Source organism: Rana temporaria, chromosome 2, assembly GCF_905171775.1.
Source record: "Rana temporaria chromosome 2, aRanTem1.1, whole genome shotgun sequence".
NCBI lineage: Eukaryota > Metazoa > Chordata > Amphibia > Anura > Ranidae > Rana > Rana temporaria.
This window is the reverse complement of record NC_053490.1, coordinates 249,678,378-249,703,049: the sequence shown is the minus strand read 5'-3', so window position 1 is coordinate 249,703,049 and position 24,672 is coordinate 249,678,378. Positions and strand designations below refer to the sequence as shown.

General features: G+C 41.3%; 1 protein-coding gene across 1 annotated transcript; it reads right to left on the bottom strand.

Annotated features, from left to right (window-relative positions):
• Positions 1–267: 267 nt before the first annotated feature.
• SBDS (SBDS ribosome maturation factor) lies at positions 268–24,672 on the bottom strand. Its single transcript, XM_040336751.1, has 5 exons — positions 24,418–24,672; positions 17,836–17,965; positions 14,363–14,563; positions 6,860–7,024; positions 268–749 (listed from the first exon to the last, which is right to left on the bottom strand). Exons 1-5 carry the CDS (start codon positions 24,543–24,545, stop codon positions 621–623), a joined length of 753 nt encoding a protein of 250 aa, XP_040192685.1. The 5' UTR covers positions 24,546–24,672; the 3' UTR covers positions 268–620.

The following is a 24,672-nucleotide window of genomic DNA, read 5'->3' as shown; positions in this document are numbered from 1 at the left end:
CCGTGTGTATGCAAGACAGCTTGAGCGGAATTCCATTGGAAAAACCGTCTGAGTTTATTTTGACGGGAAAACCGGTTGTGTGTACAAGGCATAAGGGTCTAGTAACATGGCATAGTGGTGGCCATCATGGTTACAGCTAAATAACTGCTTAGTGTATGTTGTAAACATCCTCCAACATGTTGATAAAAGTCAGACTAAACTGTAGTAAAGCAAATAAGTAAAAAAAAAAAAAAAAAAAAAAAAATTAGCAGTGAGGCACACTTGCTGTAAGTTGTTGAAAGGCTAAATCGAATGCCTATTTCTTTTCTATGGAGATGATGCATTTCAAAACAAAATTGAAAATCTTTCAAAAATCGTAAAACCTCTGTAGTTATAAAGTCATTAAATGTTACTGTGTTAGCGTGAGTAACTCCTTCAGCAATATATTGGATTAACTTCACTGGCAAATGTTATACACAGAGGATTCAAAGTTCTTCATTTGTCAGTTGTGATGGAAGGGCACTCTTCCAAAATAGCCATTATGAATACAAAGGCTGACTGCTCTAGGTCTTAAAACCAAGCTTTAAATTGCGGAAAGATATTAAAGTCTATAGTGAACAAGCATCAGTGTAGGATTTCTCTTATTCTAGCTTCTCATCTCCTTCTTCTACATCTTTCAAGCTCAGAACTTCCAAGGTGCCTTTTCCTCTGGTCTCACATCGTATCAGCTCATCAATTTCCCGAAAGCAGCCTGGATCAATTAAGCACACCTAAGTGAGGAAAACAGCATATTTTAAATCACAACATATTAACATGCAAAAAAAAAAATATATATATATATTTTTATTGTAAACCATCAGGGAAAAAAAAAAAAAAAAAAAAAAAAAAAAACGATGGCCAACATTAAGCTGTGTATATTTAGATCTCGAAATTGGTCATTAGAACCCATTTTGTAATGTAATAAGAAAAAACAGTAGTAGTGATCGCCCGATATATATATTTTTTTTGGTGCGGATACGATACCGATATTTCGGCCACCTCTCAGGCCTATAGCCGTTATTGTGTACATAAAAAATTAAATAAATAAATCTATCTATCTATCTATCTATCTATCTATCTATCTATCTATCTATCTATCTATCTATCTATCTATCTATCTATCTACACACACACACACACACATATATATATATATATATATATATATATATATATATATATATACATACATATATATATATACACACACACACACACACACACACACACCCCGATTATATATATATATATATATATTATATATTATACACACACACACGGAGCAAAAATGAACACAGAGGCCCGGATTCTCAAACGAGTTACGCCGGCGTATCTCCAGATACGCCGTCATATCTATGCGCCTGATTCTTAGAATCAGTTACGCATTGATTTGTATTAGATCAGACCGGCGTAAGTGTCTTACGCCGTTGTATCTTAACTGCATATTTACGCTGGCCGCTAGGGGGCGTGTACGCTGATTTACGCCTAGAAATATGTAAATCAGCTAGATACGCGAATTCACGAACGTACGCCCGGCCGACGCAGTACCGATACGCAGTTTACGTTAGGCTTTTCCCGGCGTAAAGTTAACCCTGCTATATGAGGCGTACCAATGTTAAGTATGGACGTCGTTCCCGCGTCGAATTTTCAAAAATTTACGTCGTTTGCGTAAGTTGTCCGTGAATGGGGCTGGACGTAATTTACGTTCACGTCAAAACCAATATGTCCTTGCGGCGTACTTTGGAGCAATGCACACTGGGATATGTCCACGGACGACGCATGCGCCGTTCCTAAAAAGCGTCATTTACGTAGGGTCACATAACATTTACATAACACACGCCCACATCTTCCACATTTGAATTAGGCAGGCTTACGCCGGCCTATTTACGCTACGCCGCCGCAACTTACGGAGCAAGTGCTTTAAGAATACTGCACTTGCCCGTCTAAGTTGTGGAGGCGTAACGTAAATAGGATACGTTACGCCCGCTCAAAGATATGTCAGCGGACTGCAGAACTACAGAGCATAGCTTTTAAACTGACAAAAATGTTTTGGCAGCTTTCTTCAGGTTTTGCCAAGCTCATATGGGGCTGTGTTTGGAGATCTGGCAGAGACTTGGGTGGGATGGGATCTCCAACCCTGTGTCCAGGTCTTATGAATAGCCAGCAGGTTGTGTGCCTAGGTGCACACCGCCCATATAACGAGGGGCTGGTGAGAGTAGAGGAAGGTGGAGTGTGAGAAGCTTGTTGCTGCTGCTGTAGTATCACGACAGACCTGTGTGGGGAAAGCTGTCTGTGTGTGTGTGAGACTACATCTCTGGTGTGGGGGGACTTCGTGCCCGACGGACTGGGAGGCTGGTAGACCTGAGGTGACTAGCATGTCCAAGGGGGCTAAAGGAAGTCCTGAAGTTTGGGAGACAGTGGGTTGGAGAATCCTGTTGAGGCCAGGAGTGGGCCAGGTTTAGCAGGTAACAGCAAGGCAAAGTAAGCCTAGGAGCCAGGAGGCCTGGCATTTTTGGTTATGTGAACCTTACTGGAGAAGAACCCCTGGGTGGGAAATCCTATGTGTGAACTTTTGTTTCCTTTTAAAAAAAATGGGCTGCAATGCCCTCAAACCTGACAACTGACTGCTGTGGACTCTCTGAAAACAAACACACACACACACACACACTTTTTTCAACTATTGTTATTGCTGTCACAAGGAATGTAAACATCCCTTGTGACAGTACTAGGCAGTGACAGGTACACTTTATAGAGGGATCGGGGGGCTATAAGACCCCATACCCCTCCACTGCACTTGAAAGTATTCAAAACAAAAAGATCTGCATTTTTGAATACTTTATATTTTTTTAATCTGGTGCCTTTAAGATGCCAGTTATCTGGGAAGTGATGTCATGACATTTCTTCCAGGTTACTAGATCCGAGACGCGAATGAAGCATCGGCTTTGTTGGGGTCTTCGGCCAGCTGGCAGACATGCCGGCTGGTTGCTCGGGCCTGGGGGGGGGGACGTCCCCTACCTCGGCTTGTAATTACAGCCGAGTGGCTGCTGAACTGCATTGGTTGTTATTACAATAAAGCCAACTAAAGAACTCTAAAGAACAGTACAGCTGCAGGCATCACCTCAGTAAAATCCCTTGAAGCAATAATCGGTAATAATCGGGCATTTGTGGCCGAAAAACGTTCGATCCCTACAGAGAAGCTTCGATTATGTATTTTATATTTTTTTTAATTTTATAGTCTGTTCATATTATATGTCATTTTTTTTTTTTTTGGGGGGAAAAAAAAAGCTTCAAGCCCCATACACACAATAAAAAAAGTTGTATGAAAAATACAGTTCTCAGAGCGATCGTATGATTATTGGATCATAAATACAGAGCCGATCATGACAGTTCGTCCGATCAGACATGCATGAAATTCTTTTATGTACGATGCCAGATCGTACAATTTTCATTCTATCAGTACAGTTGTCGAAAATGCAATACAAATACACTACAACACATTACATCACTTCCGAAATTTTATTCTGTTGTACGAGAATGTGACTTTAGTAAACTCTTCAGGTTTGAGCTGAAATTAGCATGCAAATTAAAAAGAAAAGAAAAGAAAAAAAATGTAATATATATAAAAAAAAAAAAAAGGGAAGGACAATCATCGTGTGTAACAGGCTTTAGTGGCATATTTGGATACATAGATTTTTAGGTTTAACCACTTCAATACCGTAGGACTTCCATGGAAGTCCTTAGGTTGAAGTGGTTATACCGGGAAGATGCCTACACCTGCAGGCATCATCCTGGTATCAAATATTGCAGCCGGTGATTCCCTGTTCAGCAGAACTGATTCGAGTGGTTGAACAGCCACTTGATGACTTCTGCGGGAGGTGGAAGGAGTTCTTCACCCCTTCCCTTTACCGCTTTTGCCGGGCTATGTCATCTGATAGCAGAGCCAGGGAGCGATCTGACCAGCGGTACGATACAGAGAGGGAGGAACTGACTACGGAAGCGACAAGGACTTTGTCACTTCCAGCACTTTGTTTACCTGGCCGTTAGTGGCCAGGAAAGCAGCCAGACAGATCTGTGTCTGATAAGCTTTTGAGATTTGGGGGTCTAATAGACCTCAGATCTCTCCATAGATCTGTCTGTCATGGACCCTGCTGCTACATGGGATGTTGTTGATCCTATGGGATAGCAATAAAAAAGACAGTTAAAAAAAATGATGAACAAAATAACAAAAATACCATTTTTTGGCCAAAAAAAAAAAAAAAAATTAGAGAATATATATATATATATATATATATATATATATATATATATATATATATATATATATATATATATTACACATATACATATATTACACATATACATATATTACACATATACATACACACACACACACACTATATACATATACACATACACACTATATACATATACACATACACACACACCCCCACAACCCCGTTCAGATTTCACAAACAGTAGAAAGGGTCTTAAAGGGGCATTAAATACCAGGATTGCATTACATACAGAATGCAGAGTTCAGGTGGTTATACACAGAGTGCAGAGCTGTCACTTGTAAACACAGAAACCAGACTTCTGTTGTTACCACAGTATGGGTAAATAACGACGTAACAAGGGGTTTTTGTTCATTGTAAGTTTACAATCATGCTACCTCGGGTTATCTTTTCGTTTTTTACAGCAGGTTGGGTACATTGCTCTCTCTAGCCCACACAGTTTAATAATTTTCATTAAATGTGTGCTGCTTAATATGATTAAATCATCTAAGGAAGAACTAGTTTATCAGGTATATCCAATCTCTTTATTCAAATTTATGTGTGTAAATAGTAAAGTATATTGAAAGCCAAATCGTTTAGTAATATGAATAGAATGTAATAGTGTGGAAACCCCTGGTAGATATTTATTTAAATGTTCCTGTTGGGGAAATTCACACTTGATTTTTTATTTTTGGTGAGCACTAATACTCAGAAAGAAAGTTTTGGGAAATGTAACATTTTTGCAGGGGTCACCAGAAATAAAAGGGGACATCTTTTAGGGCCAGTTCACACCAGACACAGTTCCGTACAGTTTTGTGTGTATTCTTTCTGCACTAAAAACGCATGCACAGTGTTTTCCATGTATTCCAATGGCTCTAGTTCACACAATGCAGTCAGTTTCCGATGCAGAAACTGACTGCATGGTGCCAACTAGAGCCATTGGAATAAATGGAAAACAATGTGCATGCGTTTTGTGCAGAAAAAAAGCACACGGAACTGCGTCTGGTGTGAACTGGCCCTTAATGCATTCGCCGGTTCCAGCGACAATGAATTAGAGGAGCTTTCCTCCCACTTTGTAGAGACTTTATTTCCTTTCCGGTTGTGTCTTATTTATTAAAAGCCAGCAGATACAGTATTTATAGATGCAGACTGATTTTTTTTCCCCCCAGGGTGAAGATCCTCTAACTGTTGCAGTTGACTCTCCTCTGAGTCAGCAGTGTACATATGGATCAAAATCAGAACATAATGCAAAGCAATAAACCAGCTACAAATAACTTTATAGTAGCAGGCTTACACTTTCCATGTGCTAGTTGCACAAGGATAAATGTGATTTTTTGTTTTTTAAAAACAAACATGTTATACTTATCGGCTCTGTGCAGTGGTTTGCACAGAGCAGCCCCAATCCTCCTCTTCTCGGGTCCCCTGCCCACACTCCTGGCTCCTCCCTCTTGCCGAGTAACCCATAGCAAGTGGCACTCATGCTTGATCACTCCCAAGATGTCTCTGTGCCAATAAGACACACTCAGTGCGGCGCGGCCCTGCCTGCCTCTTCCACTGCACTGGCTGTGATTGACAGCAGTGGAAGTGGACATCATTGGATCAAAATGGGGCTTAAGTATTAGGGGGGGGGGGGTGAGCTCACTGAGCTGGGAGAGAAAGCTGCACACGGAAGGCTTTTTTTGTATCTTAATGCAGAGAATGCATTAAGATAAAAAAACCTTCAGCCTTTACAACCACTTTATTACTTAAAATGTTACAAAAATACATAACGGTATTTTAATTCCCCCCCCCCCCCCCATTTTAAACATAATAGCCGACAGGACGATTTGAAAATTGTATGTAAACTCAAACGCCAAAAGGTTATATATTGCAACCAACTTATCATTCATTAGATGTGGTGGTTGCATCGGTTTTGCTTTTTTAGACTTTCTTTCCTTTAAATTTAACCTGGTAATTCTGCCAGGAACACATGTCCTGTTCTAGGGTGACAATACTCACCCATTATACTTTAGACCCCTTTACAGAAGTTTTAGCGCTAAAAATAGCGCCTGTAAACTGCCCTCCAAGTGTAAAAGCCTGAGTGCTTTCACACTGGGGCGGTGTGCTTGCAGGACAGAAGCAGCATCTTTGGGGCGGTGCGGGAGCAGTGTATACACCGCTCCTGCACCTCCCCTGCCATTGAATGCAATGGGCAGCGCTGCCGAAGCACCTGCAATGCGCGTCAGAAGCAGCGCTTTTAACCCCTTCTTTGTGTCTTCAGTGTCAAAGGGGTCTTATGGAGGACAGGAAATGTGTTAGGACTACACCTCCTCCTCTCCTCAGCTCTATAACAGAGGGTGTTTTGTAGTTCAAAGATAGATTGGAACAATGCTAAAAGATTGCAGCATAAGCAGAGAGCACAGAAAGTTATCAGCTCAATAGGTACCTGGCAGGATCAAAAGATTTTTTTTCTTCATTTTTTGCAATTATATAAAATAGTTACTGTATGCCAAAATATTTTCAATGGTTTAACAGAACAAAAGAGCAAAATAAGAGCAGTTTGTTAAGGGTTTCAAAAGATATTTGCTTACAATTTCCAGTTCCTGGTCAAAATCTTCACTTTCAACATGCTTGATTAATGGTTTCAGCTTTTCCTTCAGTCGTTTACCATCCTTGGCAGGAAGGATAAACCTCAATCTCATTTGAGCACGCTCAATCTGTATGGTTTCTTTAAGCTGTTTTATGACTTCCAAGGCCTGAAAAACAATGCACATGCATTCAAACATTGACAGTCTGCATAGTACACTTTCAGATTTTTTTGAGGTTCATTTTTTTTTTTTGTTTTACGTAAAGCGGGAGTTCACCCGAAATTTTTTTTTAACATTAGATTGAGGCTCGTTTTGTCATGGGGAGTCGGGTGTTTTTTTTTTAAATCGAAGCAGTACTTACCGTTTTAGAGATAGATCTTCTCCTCCGCTTCCGGGTATGGTCTTCGGGACTGGGCGTTCCTATTTGATTGACAGGCTTCCGACGGTCGCATACATCGCGTCACGAGTAGCCGAAAGTCGGTGCGGCTCTATACTGCGCCTGCGCACCGACGTTCGGCTACTTTCGGAAAATTGTGACGCGATGTATGCGACCGTCGGAAGCCTGTCAATCAAATAGGAACGCCCAGTCCCGCAGCCCATACCCGGAAGCGGAGGAGAAGATCGCTCTCTAAAATGGTAAGTACTGCTTCGATAAAAAAAAAAAAAAAAAAACACACCCGATTCCCCTAGACAAAATGAGCATCAATCCAATGTTAAAAATTAACTTTTTGGGTGAACCTGCACTTTAAAAAAAAAAAAGAAAGTTTTTTATGCTTAGACGTAACAGAAGGAAGAGAGCGATTCTAAAGGCAGATTTCTTTATCTTGCTATAGGGGCACTCTATACTATTATATATTACCACTGTATAAAATAAACCCCTTACATAGTCGTGATTATCTGCGTTTTTTGTACTATAAAGGGCTAACTTTTTAACCCCATCATGACAGGTAAGGGAGGAAAAAAAAAAAAAAGCATTCTGCTGCTACTTAGTGTCTTATGCTGGCCATACACATACATTTTCAGATGAGAATATTCCATACAATTTTTTTTTTTTTACATTCAATGAATGAATAAATATATGTTATTAAAAGCAAGTGAAATTTCTAACATCAGTTTTATTATGAATGTAAATTTCTGAATGAAAATCACATTACACTTCCAAAAAAAAAATCTAAAAGTGTTCCACCGAAAAGTTTTCCATTCTGCTCCTTTGAACTTTCCTGTCACTATGGTCTACAATCAACATCAGTTAGACCCCACTAACAATTAGAAAACCAAACAAATGTCCTAAAACTGAAAATGTAAATTGGGATTTTATGTGATTGACCAACACAAAGTGGCACATAATTGTGAAGTGGAAGGTATATTATAAAATTGCTACAAATAAGTATGTGAAAAATATGTAAAAGAAAAAGTGTGGCGTGCATTTGTATTCAGCCCTACTTTATAGAACCACCTTTCACTGCAATCACAGCTGCAAGTCTTTTTAGGGATGTCTCTACCAGCTTTGCACATCTAGGAGAGGGAAATTTTTTCACAGTGCCAACAGGTAAGATGGAAACGTCCATCGGATTAGAATCAAAAATATAAATTAACGAATTACAGCGCATCGGATGGCTTAAGGAGTGGGACACCCTGATAGTGCGGGAGTAAAGGTAAGCGCTGTGGATTAGAGGGGAAAAAAAAAAAAACGATATCCCGCGGAACCCCCGCTTTAAGAGTTTCAATTTGTATGCAATCAGGCAGGCCCTTGCACTACATGGTTTTGGTAAATCTGAAGAAAATATGATGGTGTGTATCCACTTTAATAGCTCAAGCTCTGTCAGATTGGATGGAGAGTGTCTGAACAGCAATTTTTATGTCTTGCCACAGATTCTCAAATGGATTTAGGTCTGGGCCATTCTAAATCCATTCTAAAGGCCATTCTAAAACACATGAATATGCTTTGATCTAAACCATTCCATTGTAGCTCTGGCTGTATGTTTAGGGTTGTTGTCCTGCTGGAAGGTGAACCTCCACCCCAATCTCAAGTCTTTTTCAGACTAAACAGGCTTTTAAGACTGCCCTGCGTTTGGCTCCATCCATCTTCCCATCAACTCTGACCAGCTTCTCTGTCCCTGCTAAAGAAAAGCATCCCCACAACATGATGCCACCACCACCATGTTTCATGGTGGGGATGGCGTGCTCAGGGTGATGTGCAGTGTTAGTTTTCCGCCACACATAGCGCTTTGCCTTTAGGCCAAAAAGTACAATTTTGGTTTTATCTGACCAGAGCACATTCTTCTGCAAATGGGACTTCTTATGGCTTTCAGTCCATAATGTATTTTTTCTTGCCACTCTTCCATAAAAAGGCCAGATTTGTGGAGTGCAGGACTAATAGTTGTCCTGTGGACAGATTCTCCCACCTGAGCTGTGGATCTCTGCAGCTCCTCTAGTCACCATGGGCCTCTTAGCTGCTTCTCCGATTAATGCTCTCCTTGCCCGGCCTGTCAGTTTAGGTGGACGGCCATATCTTGGTAGGTTTGCAGTTGTGCCAAACTCTTTCCATTTTTGGATGATGGATTTAACAGTGCTCCGTGAGATGTGCACAGCTTCTTTTTTTTTCATAACCCAACACTGCTTTAAAGTTCTTCACAGCTTTATCCCTGACCTGTCTGGTGTGTTCCATGGCCTCCATAATGCTGTTTGTTCACCAAGGTTCTCTAACAAACCTCTGATGGCTTCACAGAACAGCTGTATTTATAGTCAGATTAATAAAAAAAAACAAATATATGGTGCTGCGCTCCAAATAAAATAAATGCAAACGCTAAAATAATTCATGTAAAGTGCTACGTGTGCAAGACCATAAACACTAAAAAGATTTCAGGAATATGAATTAAATTCATGCACTAAAAAAACAAAATGCATAAAAAATCTACAATGATAAATAATTAATAAGTGATGGATATTACATGTGCAATTCGTGGAAACATTCCAATATGGTACGGTATCCAAAATAAAGTGCAAGTGCCATAAAAGTTCACAGTAAATATATATTATGATATATATTCACTGTGAACTTTTATGGCACTTGCACTTTATTTTGTATAGATCTATATTATCTTTGGATACCGTACCATATTGGAATATTTCCACTTATTGTACGTGTAATAGCCATCACTTATTTATCATTATATATTTGTTATGCTTTTTTTTTAGTGCATGAATTTAATATTGCTGAATTCTTTTTAGTGTTTATGATCTTGCACACACACACTTTACATGAATTATCTTAGCACTTGAATTGATTTTATTTGGAGCGCAGCAACATATATTTTATTATACTTTTTGTTGGGGGGCGTTGGCGCTTGCTGCAACCAAACATATATATTTTCTTAGCTCAGGTAGTGTGGGAATATCTATATCCCGAGATTAAATAACACACAGGTGGACTCTATAGGCAATTGGTTCCACTTGATTAATGGCTCGCAACCTTGGGATGCGTGACAGTGCTGGCAGAAGGCTGGGAGAACAGCGCAGGCTTCAGGAACAGCCCAGGATTCTGTGACCCCCTGGAAAATCGTCATTTGAGCCCCAAGTTGAGAACCGCTGCACTAGATTTTAGTTAGGGGTCACAGAGTAAAGGGGCAGAATAAAAATGCACACCACACTTTTCACATATTTAATTGTAAAAAAGATTTGAAAACCATTTATCATTTTCCTTCCACGTCACAATTATGTGCCACTTTGTGTTGGTCCATCACATACAATCCCAATAAAATACATTTAAGTTTTTGGTTGTAACATGACAAATGTGGAAAGTGTCAAAGAGTATGAATACCTTTTCAAGGCACCGTATATGCATGTACGTTTCTCAGACTGCATTCAATATTTTGTTCCCCAACATTATAGCTGGTCATTTACATTTACCACAGCATATAGATATTCAAGAATAAATTGTCTTTTTTTTAAGCTTATTTTAAAACAAATGTCATACATCTGCAGCTTGTTCTGTTGAAAGAGTACAGACTTACTGGCCTGATTACTAGCTATAAAGAAAAATGACAAAAATTAAAACTAATGCAGCCCCCAGAACTCATAAGATGCAGTGAAATAAAATGTATGGTTTTCAGTTTATTACTGCTTTAACTGTAAGTGCCTGCGTTTTTTTCCCCCCCTTAACCATTTTTCGCTTGCCGATTAAAGCAGTAACACACTTCCTGTATGGTTAACCACTTGCCGACCGTATAAAGTGGCACTGCTGCTCCGGAACACGTACCCTACTGAAGAAGTCAAAGCCCAGACACATGTCTAAGGGGCGGAGCTTGCATATTGACGTCACATTGCAGCCATCTCGAGATCTATTGTGCCTGAATGTGCTTGCAGCTTGCACGGCTTACAGTGCCATCCTTGTGAGTTTTATTACTACCTTTTTTTATGAGAATAAACCTTTTAAAAACAGAGAGGACTAGATTTTGCCTTCCTTCTTTTACATACTTATGGTATTTGGCGAGAGGATCGCGATTTATGTCCCATTGGAGCAGGTGTCTTGGAGGAAGGGAGGTTGATTATCAGTACCAGGCCAGTAATCTCTATTATCCCTAGAGGGGAACATTGCTGATTTAACTCAGATGTGAGCAGCCTGTGAAACTGGTGGTGGAGAGCACAAGCACATTGGATTTTTTTGCGCCATTGATGTACTGTTATATTTGAATTCACTTTAATCAATCACTGTAAATATAAAAAAAACTTTTTAGCACTTAATTTCTCCTATTTACTATGCCTTTTTCCTTAATTGGTTAGAGAGATTTATCACCATTGATTACATATGGCAATTGTTATAATAGCGCAGCACTATTTAGGTTATTTTATACATTATGTATAGCTTAATTCGCACAGCACTGAATTTGCATGTCATTTGTACAGAAATCTGGTGCGATTCCTGTACAAGTAACATGCAATGCAGTAAACCACATCAGTGTGAACCCAGCCTCAGCTACAGCATTTAACAGTATCCAGTGGAACAGAAAGAAAATAAGTAAATCGAATCCCTTGATGCAGACTGCCAGACTTTGCAGGCAGTTAATGCAACCAAATTGTGTGTGGCCGATCAGTCTGATCAGTAGTCTATTATAGAACAAACAGAAGGGGTATTTACAGGTGAAACTCGAAAAATTAGTATGTCGTGCAAAAGTTCATTTATTTCACTAATGCAACTTAAAAGGTGCAACTAATATAGGAGATAGACTCATTACATGCAAACCGAGATCGTTCAAGCCGTGATTTGTCATAATTGTGATGATTATGGCTTACAGCTCATGAAAACCCCAAATCCACAATCTCAGAAAATTAGAATATTGCATGCAATTAATAAAACAAGAATTGTACATAGAACAATATCGGACCTCTGAAAAGTAGAAGCATGCCTATGTACTCAGTACTTGGTTTGGGCCCCTTTTGCAGCAATTACTGCCTCAATGTGGCGTGGCATGGAAGCTATCAGCCTGTGGCACTGCTGAGGTGTTATGGAAGACCAGGATGCTTCAATAGCGGCCTTCAGGTCTTCTGCATTGTTCGGTCTCATGTCTCATCTTTCTCTTGGCAATGCCCCATAGATTCTCTATGGGGTTCAGGTCAGGCGAGTTTGCTGGCCAATCAAGCACAGTAATCCCACTGTCTTGGAACCAGGTTTTGGTGTTTTTGGCAGTGTGGGCAGGTGCCAAGTCCTGCTGGAAAATGAAGTCAGCATCCCCATAGAGCTCGTCTGCAGAAGGAACCATCAAATGCTCCAAAATCTCCTGGTAGACGGCTGCGTTGACCCTGGACTTAATGAAGCACAGTGGACCAACACCAGCAGATGACACAGCTCCCCAAATCAACACAGGCTGTGGAATCTTCACACTGGACTTCAAGCATCTTGCAGTGTGTGCCTCTCCATTCTTCCTCCATACTCTGGGTCCTTGGTTTCCAAATGAGATGCAAAATTTGCTCTCATCAGAAAAGAGGACTTTGGACCACTGAGCAACAGACCAGGTCTGTTTTTTCTTTAGCCCAGGTAAGATGCTTCTGACGTTGTTTGTTGGTCAGGAGTGGCTTGACAAGAGGAATACGACATTTGAAGCCCATGTCCAGGATCCGTCTGTGTGCTGTGGCTCTTGATGCACCGACTTCAGCCTCAGTCCACTCCTTGTGAAAGTCCCCAACACCAAATGGCCTTTTCCTGACAATCCTCTCCAGGCTGCGGTCATCTCTGCTGCTTGTGCACCTTTTTCTTCCACATAACTTTCAATTAATGTGCTTTAATACAGCACTTTGGGAACATCCAACTTCTTTTGCAATTACCTTTTGAGGCTTTCCCACCTTATGGAGGGTGTCAATGATGGTTTTAGGAACAACTGTCAGGTCAGCAGACTTTCCCATGATTGTGATTCCTACTAAACCAGACAGAAACCATTTAAAGGCACAGGAACCGTTTGCAGGTGTTATGGCTTAATTAGCTGATTAGAGTGGAACACTTTGAGACTAGAATATTGCACCTTTTCACAATATTCTAATTTTCTGAGATCGTGGATTTGGGGTTTTCATGAGCTGTAAACCATAATCATCACAATTATGACAAATCACAGCTTCAACTATCTTGCTTTGCATGTAAGGAGTCTCTCTTATATATTAGTTTCACAAGTTGCATTAGTGAAATAAATAAACTTTTGCACGATATTCAAATTTTTTGAGGAGTTTCACCTGTAGTAGTACAGGGGTCAAACTGGCGGCCCTCAAGCTGTTGCAAAACTACAAGTCCCATCATGCCTCTGCCTGTGGGAGTAATGCTTGTAACTGTCAGCCTTGCAATGCCTCATGGGACTTGTAGTTCTGCAACAGCTGGAGGGCCATCAGTTTGAGACCCCTGTACTAGTACATAAAACAGCTATGTGCAGGAAGTTTGTTTCCTCCATTAGTCAACTGAATGATTGATGTAAATGCACATATAAACATAAAATGTAAATGAATACCTGTACAACAGTCTAATTCAGTGACACCTGAATTACTATACTTATGCCATCGCATATGAATATTTTGTAAAATTTGTGCCTATGATTTCACTCATCAACATTACATAATCTCAGCTATACAGTATGTGCCACATATGACCTACATGAGTCTTCAGCTGCAAGCATGCACCATGTCATGTGCAGAGTTTTATAATGCCCAATGGTAATGACTTATCTGATGCAAGCCTACAGTACACGCAGGAAGATTTTTCCTTTTCTTCAGTGTACATCATTCATGTTCAGCATTAAACTGATAGCATTGTACAAAGCAACAGAACAATATCTGGCTCACAGTGCTGCCCCTCTTTCACCGTTTGAGGGCTGCTGTGCATAGGATCATAGAAATCGAATATAATGACAAATTATTGTATTAATACAAGCTGTATTTCAAAATGTTTTTTAAAAAATACATTACAAGATTAAATAATGCTTTGTCATTTGCTTGGAGTTCTCCTTTATGTAACAATGTTTTACTTACCTGTTGCTTTGTGCTCTTTGTGGCTTTCACCGAATAATGGACGTCTTTCATTGCTCTTTCAATGAGGTTCACAGTATATGGCCTCTTTGTCTCTGGATTAACACATTTTTCAGCCACAATGGTTGCAATATCCCGAAACATTTGCTCTAGTTGTGTACTCCGCTCTCTTTCAGATACCTGAAGCTCCCCCTTTGACAAAATCTGTAACATAAAAGAAGACCAAAGTTAAACATAAAACATTTGCGCAAATATACCATGCATAAAACATTTAATACAATCTCATCATGAAGGTATATTCAAATAATTAATTTAAAGCAAACTAAAAGGGTGAATACCTAGTCCCTTGCTAGCATCTTGTATTGTTTGGCTGGTGCAGGATGACCTCACTCCAGCGCACAGATCAGCTTGGCACTGTAAGCACAACTGCTCATGCAGAGTTTACAGCGCTTGAGAAAACAGTGAGCAGGCAAGTAGGGACCTTTAATTGAGACATTGCATGTCTCTTCGGCAATAAAAGCTTGCCGTTTGTTACCGCAGAACCTCAGTTCTGCTTTAAAGGTTAAATTTACAGCACAATCTGTGTTCACTGCGTGTTTCTGCATGTATGTTTTGCATGCATTTTTTGAAAATAAATCTTTCCACCACAAATGAGCCTCTTACCGGATATTATGGATCTCCAGTAATGGCACAGGCAAGCCATACAATCAAGCTTGTGCCATAACAGGCGCCCCTAAATACCCGTGGCGGTCCTAATCCAACAATCAAGCCGAGCAGCTCCAAGTTGACAAACCCAGGCAGGCCGTTTGTAACAAACACATTGGAGGAAGGATAAGGATGCTGCATATATTTATTAAAAACACGAGCTGGTGCTCATAACGGAAGCAAATCATATGTGTAGAAACACAGATGCCTTGCCAGCAAGCCTTCTCGATAGGCGTATGACATGTTTACATGCTTTGTCTCAAAGCGCATAATTTTTTTTTTTTTTGAATGTACATGAAAGCAACGTAATAGTGGAAACTAGACTTATTAGAATGCATACATTTTCTTGCATATGCATTCATACTACATTTATGCGTACATTTGTTTAAAAACACACCTGACTGCATCTGTTGTAAACGAGACCTAAAAGCAAGATTTACAGATCTTCAGTGCTATTCTGAACAGCAATCCTATATATTCATCATTTGTGTGCTGTATACATGCCCAATGCCTGCAATGAGTGCAGGAAATATTAAGGATACCACTACTAAACCTGTATAAGTGGGGTATAAAGGAGGAAAGGGTTACTGCCATACATACACTGGATGGGGTATTTCATGCCAACTTAGAAACATAGAAGAGTGACAGCAGAAAAAAAGGCCACGAGGTCCATTGAGTTTGGTTTTATTCATTCTTCATTTTGTTTAGTTTTTTTTTTTTTTTTTTTACGTTTTTGTCTAGTATAGATCTATATTTGTCCCAAGGATGTTTGAATCCACTTACTGTTGACCGATTCACTACTTTTGCTAGAAGTGTATTCCATGCAACAACTACCCCTTCAGTATACCGTAATAATATTTTCTAACATTAGTTTTGAACTTTATAGAAATATAGAAGAGTGATGGTTAAAAAAAAAAAAAAAGGGGTCCATTGACTCCCCTATTAATTTTTTTTTGTTACATTTATACATTATGTTTTTATTTTGTTGTGAATGAAAGTATGGCAAAATCAAACATTTTACAATTGTCACTGGAATAAGGGATTGAGGTGAAATCTTCTGATGGAGACATTTAACCCGGGGACAACTGTCAAATGTGGAATTTTCACTCATTTGGGGAAGATTTGCTCCATTCCAAATGTACCTTTCCAGGACAGGAAGTGAGGAGAAAACTTACTAACAGGCTGTAATAAAAAGCCTATAACTGGTTTGAAAGGTTTTAAATTGTTTGCTAGAGTACCAGAGAGATTACCAGTCACCAATGGGCATTTGTAATATTCAAAATATCAACATCAGCGTAATAAAACACACCACAATCTTTTAACTTGCAGAGAGTACTTATTTTTTGTATTCTCTCTCTGTTCCAGGATGTCGGAATTGGGTGCCAAGAACAAAAGACCAAATAAAAATAGGCGCTGTAGGTATTTCATGGAAGAAAGGCAATTTGTTTTTGCCTTCTGGACTGGCGTTCGCTCGTATGCTGAATCTGCCCCCCGCCGGCTCTAACATTGAAAACTGGGCGATCAAATACTGCACGATTCTCAGTGTTATGCCGCGTACACACGATCGGTTCGTCTGATGAAAACGGTCTGATGTGTGGGCCCCATCGTTTTTTTATCCATCGGTGAAAAAACTAGGAACTTGTTTTAAAATTATTTGATGGTTAAAAAACCGATAGAAAAAAATGATCGTCTGTGGGCACGTCCATTGGTTAAAAATCCATGCATGCTCAGAATCAATTCAACGCATGCTTGGAAGCATTGAACTTCATTTTTCTCAGCACGTTGTTGTGTTTTAAGTCACCACGTTCTGACACGATCAGTTTTTTTAACTGATGGTGTGTAGGCAAGACTGATGAAAGTCAGCTTCATCGGATATCTGATGAAAAAATCCATCAGACCGTTTTTATCGGATGAACCGATTGTGTGTACAGGGCATTAGAGTCGGCGGGAGACCGATGCTGTATCCAGCTAGGCAAGTTTGATTTAAAATAAAAACCAAATCCCATACTTCTCTTTTAAAACCTGATTGCTACCTAAGCCCTTTGTAATTTTAGGCTGTTAAAAGTCATCTTTTCTTTTTAATCTGAAAGCCCCAATAATTTTCTAGTACTGTGGACTTCTGTACAAAGATTGATCACAGTACCATATGTACAGGACTTCCCAGATATCAGATTCCCCCTTCTCAAATCATTGACACACTTCTTTGCCCAAAAGTCATTCTCTGCAACAGGAGGTAAAAACATTGCTCCCTTCTCACAGCTCTGTGAGCAGAGAGTCGGTGACTGTCAGTCACCGGCTCTCTGCTCCCCCCATCTCGGCTCAGTGGAGCGCTGGGCTGTGGGGGACCAGGAGAAGCCGTCTCAGGCTCTAAGCGGCTTGCCAAGATGCTGACATGGGTGCAGGTCCAGGCATGTGCGTGGATCCCGACCATATGGGTATGATCTTGTCTAAGCCTGGACCCACTCTGTGATGTCAGCCAACAGCAAGCTTCAGCCTGCTGTGTTTAGAAAACCGGTCACAAGAGTGCAGAACAAACTGCACTCCTGTGATCAACAGGAGAAGTATAGCAAAACAAGCTATGTTAGTGCAGTGTTAATTTTGACATATTAATTTAGTTTTAGCCATAGTCTTTTGACTAAAATACCATTTTAGATTTAGTCAGCTTAACTGTTTTAGTCAACTAAAATAGAGTTATTTAGACGAAAGTATTTTCGTAGACGAAATTAACACTGGTAGCAAACTAGCAATCATAACTGGCATAATTTGAATACCTGTTTGCAGATCTCAGTCTGATCTTCTGTTCCAAATGATTTGACCAGATCCTCTTTCTTGGCCACCTGACCTTTGGACACATTCATGAATACAGAGTGCGTCTGTAAGACCTCATCTAGATCTTTCTCCCTATGACCAAAAAAATAATACATATGATTATTTAAATAATATAAAACACAATTATATTTCTATGGCTGGTATTGCACATTTTAGCCAGTGGCTAAATGCAATACTGGATTTTTTGTTTGTAATGCATTACACCAGGGGTGCCCAAACAGTGGCCCGGTGATGTGGCCAGCGACCTCCTGCTCAGGGATGGTGGGTTGGCAAGGCCAGATCGCCGGTTGTAAACCCGCCATCCCAGAACATCAGTGTTGTGAATGAAGCCAGTGGTAGAGGAAGCAAGCGGATGTGGAGTAAATGCTTTTCTATAAAGTACCGGCTCCTGTCATAGGCAGAGTGATACCAAATGCACTCTGCCTGGGACAGCAACAGCCGGCGATACCTGAATAGAAGACAGTTATTAAAGGTAAGTTTATTACTAAAATCAGTGTGTGTGTGTATATGTGTATGTGTAATATATATATATATATATATATATATATATATATATATATATATATATATTTATATGCATATCTGTTCTGCAGTGGTCACTGGGCTGCTTTCAAGCTGATCCACAGGTGTAACGAAGTGCACCTTTGGGTTACCTGAACTGAGCCATAGACTTCTGTTATTACCTGCGGGTTTGGTGCACTTCCAGAAAGTGCACCACACCTGCAGGATATAATAGAATTCTATGGCAAAGTGCAGCTAACCTGCAGGAAAACCACAGGTGCACTGCACTGCATCTATGGAGTGGGTGGATTGCAGACCATCGGTGTAAAAAGCAGCTTTAGGCCCCTTTCACATGGGTCAGTCCAACCCAATTGGACCCTCTTTCACCTCTATGGAGCGGCAGACTTGTGTCCATTTACACTCGCCTACCTCCAATCCAATCTGCTAAAAAAAACAGAAGCGAGTCCATCCCCTTCGCGCTGATCGGATCAGAGGGCCCGTAGAGTAGATTGGGCTGTGTCTGTGTCCACTTTGCATATGCAGAGTGAACACAGACTGGTTATCCACCCACTCCACTCATTGTGGCCCACGACCGGTTACAAAGTCGCTTAAGTGGCCCTCGCTCTACAAAAGGTTGGGCACACATGCATTACACTGTAGTGCACATTACACCTGAGCACAGAAGAAACACTGAACATTTTTCAAATCTTGTACATGTGATGTAAAAACCCAGCTGATTTAGTGATGCCAAAACATTAACCACTTCCCGTTTGGTCAATATACAATTGACGTCCGGGAAGTGGTTGTGAAATCCTGACTGGACCTCTATTGACGTCCTGCAGGATTTCATGCCGGCGTGCGCCCGTGGGGGCGCGCAGCGTGGCGATCGGTGATGCGGGGTGTCAGTCTGACACCCTGCATCTCCGATCTCGGTAAAGAGATTCCGTGTCCAATCGCGGCTGATCACGAAGTAAACAGGAAGAGCCGTTGATGGCTCTTCCTCACTCACGTCTGACAGACGCGAGTAGAGGAGAGCCGATCGGCGGCTCTCCTGACAGGGGGGGGGGGGGGTTCGCGCTGATTGTTTATCAGCGCAGCCCCCCCTCGGATGCCCACACTGGACCACCAGGGAAACCCACCAGGGAAGGGGCAGGAAAAAATAAAAATAAATGAGAAAGATGCTAATCCGTGCACACAAATGGGCACTGACTGGCAACATGGGCACAAGTGATGCCCAGCAATGCCATCAGTGCCACACCTCAGTGTCCATCAGTGCCACCCCTCAGTGTCCATCAGTGCCGCCTATGAGTGCCCATCAGTGCCGCCTATGAGTGCCCATCAGTGCCACATACCAGCGCCGCCTATCAGTGTCTATCAGTGCCGCCTCACCGATGCCCGTAATCGAAGAATAAAACGTATTCACAAAAAAAATAAACAGAAAAAAAGAAAAACTTTATTTTTTTCAAAATTTTGGGTCTTTTTTTAGTTGTTGCGCAAAAAATAAAAATCGCAGAGGTGATCAAATACCACCACAAGAAAGCTCTATTTGTGGGAACAAAATGATAAAAAAATTGTTTGGGTACAGTGTAGCATGACCGCGCAATTGTCATTCAAAGTGCGACAGTGCTGAAAGCTGAAAATTGGCTTGGGCAGGAAGGTGCGTAAGTGCCTGGTATGGAAGTGGTTAATGTGCATTTCCACTTTTGTAGCCAAATTAGGATAACATCTACTTTAAATGTGTTAAATGTTATTATTCACATAGAATAACTTTGAAAAAATATAAAAAAAATTGCTGCTAACCATTTTACTTACGTTAAAAATCCTACATTAACAAAAACGCATTCCTACATTAACAAAAGACAAGGGTGAGACTTTGAATGAAACATGCATCCCAGGAGAAAACATGGAACAATAGAATATGGCAGATATCTAGTCTGATGGAACCAAAAACATTACATGAGAGCATTGCATGACAACAATTGACAATCAGTTTTTTAATCGCATAAAAAAATATAACAAAAACAATGACATAACACACCTAGTATATTAGTCAAAAATGTAATGGTACATAATTCTATAACAATCAATGGTATTCGAGTATAGTAACATCTTTGGTTCATATATAAAAACAGAAAAAAGAGGGAGGCCAATTCATTGAAACGTGTCTCCATGGTAAAAAATATAAAACTTACATAAGCTGACACAGTCCACTTAGTATAGGGACTGGTTGGTAGTAATGGTATGCAAAAGGCCATCTAATTGGCTCACTCTTTTTTACCGTTTTAATATATGAACCAAAGATATTACTATACTCGAATACCATTGATTGTTATAGAATTATGTACCATTAAATTTTTGACTAATATACTAGATGTGTCATTATTGTTTTTGTTATATTTTTTATGCGATTAAAAAACGGATTGTCAATTGTTGTCATGCAATGCTCTCATGTAATGTTTTTGGTTCTATCAGACTAGATATCTGCCATATTCTATTGTTCCATGTCTTCTCCTGGGATGCATTTTTCATTCAAAGTCCCACCCTTGTCTTTTTCTGTTAAAGTTCCTGGGGATGGAGGTGCTCGGCTAATGCCCGGCGCCTCATGTAAAGTCCCAACCTTTTTAGTTTTCCATATTCAAAAATCTTACATTGCTTTCCCTTCCTATGCAATGGGAACAAGAAAAAAAAACGCAATCACCGAAGTGAGCGATGGTCGGACTTTGAGGCAAGACGGAAGTATGTCTAAAATATATTATTTATTACAAAGATAGAAAAAAATAGTATTTTTACAGCACAGATGGAAATTCAATAAAAAAACATATAAACAATTGATTAATTATGAACAAATCCTTTGAAGTCGCCTACGCGTTTCGCCATTGGGCTTCCTCAGGACGAGACAAGAAGGATTTTTTGCAGTATACAAATATTGTTTTCACAATCTAGTACATCATGATGGACGTGTCCATCCAAGCTATTTGGGCATTCCTTGAGTAGATGCCAAAAATCGATTTCACTTACTATCGATTATGTCAGAATAGCTGATGATCATCGGTAGTCCTAATTAATTCCACCTATGATGGTAGACCCATGATGTAGGAGATTATATAATAAAAAACAGTATATTGATGCAGCACGGTAGCAACCAGCAGCAGGTAGATAGGGGTGTCGCCGAACAATCAATCAGGCAATCAGATACCCCATTCTAAGATATCCAATGATGGAGATACAACTGGGGCAGATTTCCACATATAGGCAGCAGTGCAGTAGAAATCCAGTTATGGGACGCACTTGAGGCAATAGAGCCCAACACGCCAAAGCGCTCTGTGATAAGCAGAGATACAGGTATGCCCCAGGGTAGAAGCCAACGCTGTGTATGCAATGTTCAAGGCCAAGTTCACCCTTGGAACATGTTCCAGTTGTACTCATGGTGAATCATGTAACATGTTCTGCCTCCTCTTCCCCCACCTGATTATGCCCACACAGCCACATCATTCATTCACAGATTCCAGTGAATTAAAGCAGAGCCACATTTGGCTCCTTTGGGGGGGGGGGGGCAGATACCTGATAGGCATCCTGTTCCCACTTCCGGGAGCTACAGCCGTGGCCATTGACATCACTGCTTGGCTCCCTCCTCCTGCCGCCGGGCCAGAAGAAGAGAGAAGCGGAGGCGCAGTAGGGTTCCCGGCGTGACACCTTGAGGCTATGCTGCCGGGTTCCCTTAGCCGCAATGGCGGCTGCAGCACCAGACAGCTGATGGAAACATCAGCTGCGGTGCCGACAACACTGGACACCAGGACAGGTAAGGGTCCTATTATTAAAAGCCAGCAGCTGCAGTATGTGTAGCTGCTGTCTTTTAATTTTTGCAGCGGTGGGTAGACCTCTGTTTTAATAAACTTCAAGTACAGTCTACCACCACAGACACTGTCTGTCTTAAGAAAGTGTTAAAAATCTCTTAGGGCCCCCTCACACGGGGTTGTCCATGTACGGGCTCCGCTTTAGCTCAGTGGGGATCGCTCCGTTGATCCCCGCTGAGCAGGCAGATGACAGGTCTGTCTCTGCACACTGTGCAGGGACAGACCTGTCAAAGTGCCGCTCTCCCCTATGGGGGATCGGATGACGTCGGACCGTAGAGTCCGTTCTCATCCGATACGATCCGCCAGACAGATGGAAAAGTAGGGGTTTTCCTACGTCACACTTTGGTGGTCAGATGTCAGCGGGCATGTCACCGCTGACATCCGTGGCTCAAACTTGTCTTGCATATACACGGTCGCACAATTGTTTTTGGAAATTCCGATCGCCAAGAACGCGGTCACGTACAACGCGTACGACAGCACTATAAAAGGGAAGTTCAACACCAAGTGCGCCACCTTTTGGGATCCTTCTGCTAATCTTTTGTTAGTAGAACTTTGGTGAGAGAGACGATTTGCGCTTTTCAGTCCATTACTGCTCCGTTAGAAGAAAATGTGCAGCATTAAAAGATAAAAAAAATTGCAGCGTGAGGAATGTGCTATCTCCATTACGAACGCTAGTTTTCCAGACCGAGCGATTCCGTCTCGTACTTGATTCAGACAATGCGTGGAATTTTGTGCGCCGGAATTGTCTACACACGCTCGGAATTTATGAGAACCGATTTTGTTGTCGGAAAGTTTAAGAACCAGCTCTCAACTTTTTGTTGTCGGAAATTCCGACAGCAAATGTCCGATGGAGCCTACACACGGCCGGAATTTCCAACAACAAGCTCCCATCGAACATTTGTTGTCGGAAATTAGGAGCGTGTGTACGCGGCAAGAGTGTGACTGTGCTGAAAACTGACCTGGGCAGAAAGGGGGTGAAAATGCTGAGTAGGCAAGTGGTCAACAATGTTTTAAAGTAGAACTGAATGCATGGTTTTGGTTAAGGTAAGGGAGGGTTATATATAATCCCTGTCAGGTGTTTCTGCCATCTGTGTCCCATAGGGGAGATTATCTTTCACTTCCTGTCCCATAGTCACAGCAGGAAGTGAGAAGAAATCACTGGTTGTCCCCAGAACGTCCACATTAGAAGATTCCCCCTCTGTTCCTGTTCTGGTGACCATTCAAAATTTGGGATTTCCTTCAGGGCAAGTTCACACCATTAGCAGTCTGGACGCGTTCCAGATGCTTTTCTACATTGCGCGTTTTTGAAGAAATCCAGTGCATTTTTTTTCTTAACCTTAAATAAGGACATGTGTGTCCCAGTGCTATTTTTAAAGCATTTTACAGTGTTCCAGTAAAGTCCAGTGCAGGAAAAATGCAGCGTATTCTACTTTTTTTCCCCTGGAACTGACCGCACTGGTGTGAACTATGCCATTGAAAATCATAAAACCAAAAACCCAACGTTCCATGCTTTTTTGAGAAAAAAAAAAGAAAAAGAGGACTGCGTGTGGTGCGAACAGGCCCCCCCCCCTTTAGTTTAGTTTACACTTGCAGTTGGGGGTGGTAAAAATATGCAGTTGAGACACTTATTATGGTCCCGCCAATAAAGCAACCTAATGGTTTTAGTAGCTTTAAAGTGGTAGTAAACTCCCGCATGTTAAAATCCACGGACAGGCAAGGTTTGTATAACAGAACAGACCCTAGAGGCCTTTCTGACAAAAATGTCCTTGATGCCAGTCAGCGGTATTGCGATCTGAGCAAAAAATGCGCAGCTCAGACCACATTTACAGCTTGCGCTGCATGCTGTGGGAAGTGACTGGCGTGTACATGCGCGCTGCAGCCAGACCAATCAAGCGGCTGAAGATCTGAAACCAGATTTACATGCAAGTCGCTGGTGATCTGTGACAGCCCAGCACTGGAGGGCTCTGTTTGTAGGCAAGTCTCTCGTTATGATTTCTACCTCCAGGGGGCACGCTTTTCTACTTTCTCATGCAGACTTTACTACTGCTCACAGGTGTGCATTCCACGCCTACCTACTCCTCTAGCCCCGCCCACACGAGGGCGCAGACACAGCTGATTAGCTTCTAAGCACACCCTCATCCAATACTTCCATAACCGGTGAATACTTACGCCCCACTGCGCCAGCTCACAACCTTGTTCTTGTAGCAGGCTATCTCAAACCTCTTCCCTCCCTTCTTCATCCGCACGACCGCCACATTGGTCAGGCGAATCTGGTTGGTGGGGGTGAAGATAGACATGGCTGTCAATGCCTCTCCTCCCTACCTATACCGAAGAACGCTCTTTAGGCGCACTCTTCCACAGCACGACACTCACACCTTACAGCACGAGTGCGTAGTAAAGTGCTGGCGGAAGTGATTCAACTCC